Source organism: Gekko japonicus, unplaced genomic scaffold (assembly GCF_001447785.1).
Source record: "Gekko japonicus isolate JY-2015 unplaced genomic scaffold, Gekko_japonicus_V1.1 scaffold4021, whole genome shotgun sequence".
Classification (NCBI taxonomy): domain Eukaryota; kingdom Metazoa; phylum Chordata; class Lepidosauria; order Squamata; family Gekkonidae; genus Gekko; species Gekko japonicus.
In genome coordinates, this window is record NW_015173259.1 from 42,001 (window position 1) to 48,115 (window position 6,115).

Below are 6,115 nucleotides of genomic sequence, written 5' to 3' on the forward strand. Positions count from 1 at the left end.
GGACTCTAATCTGGGAGAACCGGGTTTGATTCCCCACTCCTCCACATGCAGCTGCTGGATGACCTTGGGTCAGTCACAAGTTCTCCCGGAACTGTTCTCTCAAGGGCATTCTTGAAAGAGCTCTCTCAGCCCCACCTACCTCACGGGGTATCTGTTGTGGGGAGGGAAAGGGATTGTAAGCCGCTCTGAGACTCCTTTGGGTAGTGAAGGGCGGGGTATAAATTCAATCTCTTCTCTAATTTGGGACAACCGGGTTTAATTCCCCCACTCCTCCACATGCAGCTGCTGGATGACCTTGGGTCAGTCACAAGCTCTCTCAGCTGTTCTCTCAAGGGCAGTTCTTGAAAGAGTTCTCTCAGCCCCACCTACCTGGCAACTTCAAGCTGTCTTTTGTGGGGAGCGGAAGGGAAGGAGATTGTAAACCAGTTTGGTGTAGTGGTTAAGTGCGCAGCCGCAGACTGTAATCTGGGAGAACTGGGTTTGATTTCCAACGCCTCCACTCGCAGCTGCTGGATGACCTTGGGCAAGCCATAGTTCTGACGAGCTGTTCTCTCAAGAGCAGTCCTCGAAAGAGCTCTCTCAGCCCCGCCTACCTCACTGAGTGTCTGTTGTGGGGAGGGGAAGGGACAGGAGTTTGTAAGCTGCTCTGAGACTCCGAGTGAAGGCTTGGGGTATAAATCCAGTCTTCTCCTCCTCCTCTTCTTCTTCTCTTTATCATCGTGCTTAAAAAGATGAGGAGAAGAGAACACAAGAGGGTTAGGGAGGCAAGGAATCCAAATTGAATCTATCTGCCAGGGAGATCTGTGGCCAGCAGCCACGGCCTCGCAAATGCAGAGATCCGCCGGGTCCACGTGGGAGCCCACGGCTGGGAAGTGGGAGGAAAATGTGGCCCTCTGAAGCTGCCGAGGATCCGTCCAGCACGGTTTCTGCCCCAAGACCAGCAGGCCCCGGAGAGCCGGAGAGAGCAGTCTGTCACTCACCGCCGTGCTGTTTTGTGTTCCCGCTTCCGTGCAGGAAGGCGAAAATGATGCTCGATGACATTGTGTCTCGAGGGCGTGGAGGGCCGCCCGGTCAATTCCATGACAACGCCAATGGACAGAACGGGACAGTACAAGAAATCATGATCCCGGCGGGAAAAGCCGGCCTGGTGATCGGCAAGGGGGGGGAGACCATCAAACAGCTGCAGGTAAGCCCTGGGGGTGCGGGTTGGACAGGAGTCCTTGTCTCAGATCCGGTGCTCGTTTGTTAGTTCTTACACACATGCTTTCTTAAGTTCACCAGTTTGGTGTCGTTGTTAAGTGCGCGGACTCTAATCTGGGAGAACCGGGTTTGATTCCCCACTCCTCCACTTGCAGCTGCTGGTGTGACCTTAGGTCAGCCACAAGTTCTCTCTGAGCTGTTCTCTCAAAGGTGGTTCTTAAAGAGCTCCCTCAGCCCCACCTACCTCACAGGGTGTCTGTTGTGCGGAGGGGAAGGGAAAGGAGTTTGTAAGCCGCTCTGAGACTCCTCTGGGTAGTGAAGGGCGGGGTATAAATCCAATCTCTTCCTTCTTCTTCTTCTTCCCTGGTGCCTGCTGTGGCAAGTTTGGTGTAGTGGTGAAGTACGAGGACTCTAATCTGGGAGAACCAGGTTTGCTTCCCCACTCCTCCTCTGCTTGCACCTGGCTGGATGACCTTGGGCAAGCCGTAGTTCTGTCAGAGCTGTCCTTGAAAAAGAGCAATTTCTGTCAGAGCTCTCTCAGCCCCACCTACCTCATAGGGTGTCTGTTGTGGGGAGGGGAAGGGGAAGGACTCTGTAAGCCGCTCTAAGACTCCTTTGGGTAGTGAAGGGCAGGGTATAAATCCAATCTCTTCTTCTGCATTCAGTTTCTGCCAGAGCTCTCTCAGCCCCACCTGCCTCATAGGGTGTTTGTTGTGGGGAGGGGAAAGGAAAGGAGTTTGTAAGCCACTCTGAGACTCCTTTGGGTTAGTGAAAGGTGGGGTATAAATCCAATCTCTTCTTCTTCTGTGTTTTTTTGTTTCTTTGACCTGGGGGCGGTGGTGAATGGTCTTGTCTGACTCATTACTACTTAGGCTGGGGGGGGGGCCTTCGGTTACTTCTGAGTTAAGATCACGGGGAGGGGTCCTCCTGACTATCCCAAGAAATTAAAGAAGCTTGTTGGGGGGGTATGCAAGGACAGGGCCTCTTCGGTGGCAGCCCCTACAATTAAGGATCAGGCTCCCCACGGACATGCGCCTGGCCCTCTCTCACGGTCGATCTTTAGGTGGCAGTTGAAGACGGTTTTATTGAAGATTGCGTTTAGCAGTCCTGAGTTGTGACTTGTAAATTTTTGTGTGTGGTTTTTTTTATTTGATGTGTTTTACCTATGTTGTAAAGCAATGCTCCCTTTAAGCTGTGGAGTCCTGTGAGCAAAAATTCTACTTTGTGAGCTCCTGGCATTAAAGTTGTGAGCGAGCGATTTGGCTGCTGCATGTATTAGTTTGCTCTGGAGCCCTCCTTCCTTGAGCTAAGACAAAAATGTGTGAGCCGGAGGCTAAAACATGGTGAGCTAGCTCACACTGACTCAGCTTAAACACTGGTTGTAAGCCACCACAAGCTTCATAAGGAAGAAAGGTGGATAATAATTGTTTTAAACGAATTCTGAAATTTGTATTCATTTGGGTTGTTATATTGTCTTCGTGGTTTGCGGCAGGAATGATGGGAAATTGTGTCTCACCTAACTTCTCATTTTTTCTTTAATGCAGGAGCGAGCGGGAGTGAAAATGATTTTAATTCAGGACGGTTCACAAAACACAAATGTAGATAAGCCTCTTCGGATAATCGGCGATCCTTACAAAGTGCAGGTAAAGCACGCTGCTGTGTTGTTTGGCTGGTTTTCTCAGACTTCCAAGTTTGATAGGACATTTAACTGCCTGTAGGCAATAGCTTGTGTTAGCTGCTGTAGATTTTCTGGGCTGTGTGGCCGTGGTCTTGGCATTGTAGGACCTGATGTTTCACCAGTAGCCGTGACTGGCATCCTCTGAGGTATAACACAAAAAGACGGAGTACCCTCTGTGTCAAGGTTTGTGTCCTGAGGAAAGAGCTGTGTGACTCTGTCCACACACTGGGATTTCTACTTGTGTTTGTGCAAGACGGGCGAAAGTGCCAAAGGTATGTTAAATGAGCACTCTCCTCCGGCTTGTTGGATCAGAAATTTCACTCTGCAAATGCGAGAGGTGGGCTTGGCTTTCATTTTGCAGTGGGGGTAGTTGAGTCATACCACTCATCTAAGAACGTCGTCGTATTGTTTATTACTTTCACACATGAAAATGCTCTGTACTAAATCAGACCTTTGGTCCATCAAGGTCCATACTACTTAGAGTGGCAGTGCCTCTCTAGGGTCTCAGGTGGAGGTCTTTACCATCACCTCCTACCTGGTCCTTTTAACTGGAGATGCCAGGGATTGAACCGGGGACCTTCTGCAGGCCAAGCAGAGGCTCTGCCACTGAGCCAGGGTCTCGGGTCAAGATCTTTCACATCACCTCCTGCCAGGTCCTTTTAACTGGAGAGGTCAGGGATTGAACCGGGGACCTTCTGCATGCCAAGCAAAGGCTCTGCCACTGGGCCAGGGTCTCTGGTCAAGGTCTTTCGCATCACCTCCTGCCAGGTCCTTTTAACTGGAGAGGTCAGGGATTGAAAGACCTCCGCCTGAGACCCTGGAGAGCTGTAAAGAGAGGCTGTGGCTCAGTGGTAGAGCACCTGTTTGGAATGCAGAAGGTCCTAGGTTCAGTCCCCAGCAGCATCTCCAGTTAAAAAGGACCAGGCAGTAGGTGATGGGAAAGACCTCCACCTGAGACCCTGGAGAGCTGTAAAGAAGGGTTGTGGCTCAGAGGTAGAGCCTCTGCTTGGCATGCAGAAGGTCCCAGGTTCAATCCCCGGGATCTCCAGGTAAAAGGACCAGGCAGGAGGTGACGGGAAAGACCTCTGCCTGAGACCCTGGAGAGCCGCTACCCGTCTGAGTGGACAATACTGACCTCAGTGGTCAGATTCAACATGAGGCAGCTTCACGTGTGTGCGTGTAATGCCTTTTAAAGCAAAGATTTCATTCACTGTGCAGAATGTTTTGTATAAAATTCTTCCGTCCTGCAGCGTCAGTTGTCACTCCTGTACGTACTGTAGACATTTGTAACGTAGTTGCAAGGGTATGTTTATTGTTAAAAATGATTAACTTTGTGCATAATTAATATGCCATCACGTGCATGGCCTAATACCCAGGGTGCTTATAATACAGGGGTTTGCTGCTTTCTCTCTTTCTTGTATCAGCTACTCTCACAGTTCTACTTGTTGAAAACTTTTCCATTTTATAACGTGCCAAGTGGTACCATTGTATATGCTAAGTCACAAATGATGCATTTTATGTTGCTAACGCAGTAAAGTAAGCTTGGGATTGATAAGGAAGTAAGTAGTGCATATATTTCAGTGTCCCCCCCCCCCAAAAAAAAAATGTCTGTGTCCCCCCCACCTTTGTTTAAACACCCCACCCAGCCGCCATCTCTGGGAAAGTGCCGAAGCCAATCTGAAACCAGTATTCCTGTTTCTTTGCAGCAAGCCTGTGAAATGGTAATGGACATCTTACGAGAACGGGACCAGGGAGGCTTTGGTGATCGAAACGAGTACGGTTCAAGGATTGGCGGAGGAATAGACGTAAGGCTCAGTGCTTCGTTCTCGTGGCCCTTTCTTACACGCCCAGGGAAATGCTGATCGCCATTTTGGGGTCAGGAAGCAATTGTTCTCCTACCTGGCCAGGGATCCTGGAGGATTTTTTTATTCTCCCCTCTTCTGGGCATAGAGTGGGGGGTCACTGGGGGGGGTAGGTATTTGTGAATTTCCTTGCACTGTGCAGGGGGTTGGATTAGATGACCCTGGAGGTCCCTTCCCACTCTAGGATTCAAGACTCCTAAACAAGGGGCGAATTGGGTGGCTTCCGGGAGGGGCAACAGAAATCTGTTGTCCCTGGGCCTTTTCTCTTCTCGTGAACGGAACGTCCCGCATCACCTGTTCCCTAGCTGATCTGTCTTTTTAAAACCTGGTTAGGTCCCTGTGCCCCGGCATTCCGTCGGCGTGGTTATCGGGCGTAGCGGAGAGATGATAAAGAAAATTCAAAACGACGCTGGGGTTCGGATACAGTTCAAGCAAGGTCAGAAGTCCAGATCTCTCCCCCCACCCCCCGTCTTTCAATTGCATGTCAAAACACTAGCCCTGCGGAGGGTCTGTGTGGTTTCTCTCCTCTCCCTGTGCATGCCGCTGCTTCCTCTGGTTTTCTCACCCTGGCTATTATCATTGTTCCCCTAAACTGGGTCTTGGTTATGTGACCCAATGTTCCCTCTAAGCTGTGGAGTCATGTGAGCAAAAATTCTACTTTGTGAGCTACTAGCATTAAAGTTGTGAGCAAGCAATTTGGCTACTGCATAAATTAGTTTGCTCTGGAGCCCCTCCTTCCTGAGTTAAGACAAAAATGTGTGAGCCAGAGGATAAAAATCTGTGAGCTAGCTCACATTAACTCATCTTAGAGGGAACACTGGTTATGTCCCTGCTGGTGCAGAATTAGGTACCACAACACCCTTTTCTGAAAATCAGAAAATACTTTCCTAAGGTGGTCCCTAACCAAGGGAGACGTTGCACTATCAGACCCTGAGGTTTGTCTCCCTCTCTGTTTTTCATCTTCAGCCCTCCCCCCCCGGGGGGGGGGCTGTTGGAGGGAATTCCAGCCTGTTTCTCAACACAGATACCTTGTTCTCCATCTGCAGGACTTGATTGGGTTGTTGCTGTTGCAGCTTTTGGTTTTCAGAGCTGTGGAACTAGCTAGTGCTTCTGTGCTTGTAGCCGCATGCTAAGACTTTGTGGCTGTGAAACTCTAGATCGGGGCGGCCAGACTGTGGCTCGGGAGCCACACGCGGCTCTTTCACACATATTGTGCGGCTCCAGCAGGGCGGCTGGGGAAGCGGAGGGGAGGCGTGCCTCCCCTATCCGTCTTCCATTCCCCAGCCAGTGTTCCCCTCCCTGGGTAGGCTTGAGGTGGGGGGGGAGCAGAGAAAGAAAGCCACTTTAACTTTAAATGCATTCTCAGAGCCTCCCA

At 50.4% G+C, this 6,115-nt stretch overlaps 1 protein-coding gene across 1 annotated transcript in view; it reads left to right on the plus strand.

Moving 5' to 3' along the window:
• The window catches only part of LOC107120160 (far upstream element-binding protein 2-like), a 45,835-nt gene that overhangs the window by 27,099 nt on the left and 12,621 nt on the right, over positions 1-6,115 (plus strand). Inside the window, exons 9-12 of the mRNA XM_015422807.1 lie at positions 1,015-1,186; positions 2,745-2,843; positions 4,585-4,683; positions 5,074-5,176. Coding sequence (XP_015278293.1) covers positions 1,015-1,186; positions 2,745-2,843; positions 4,585-4,683; positions 5,074-5,176 — 473 coding nt within the window. The remainder of the gene's footprint in view (positions 1-1,014; positions 1,187-2,744; positions 2,844-4,584; positions 4,684-5,073; positions 5,177-6,115) is intronic.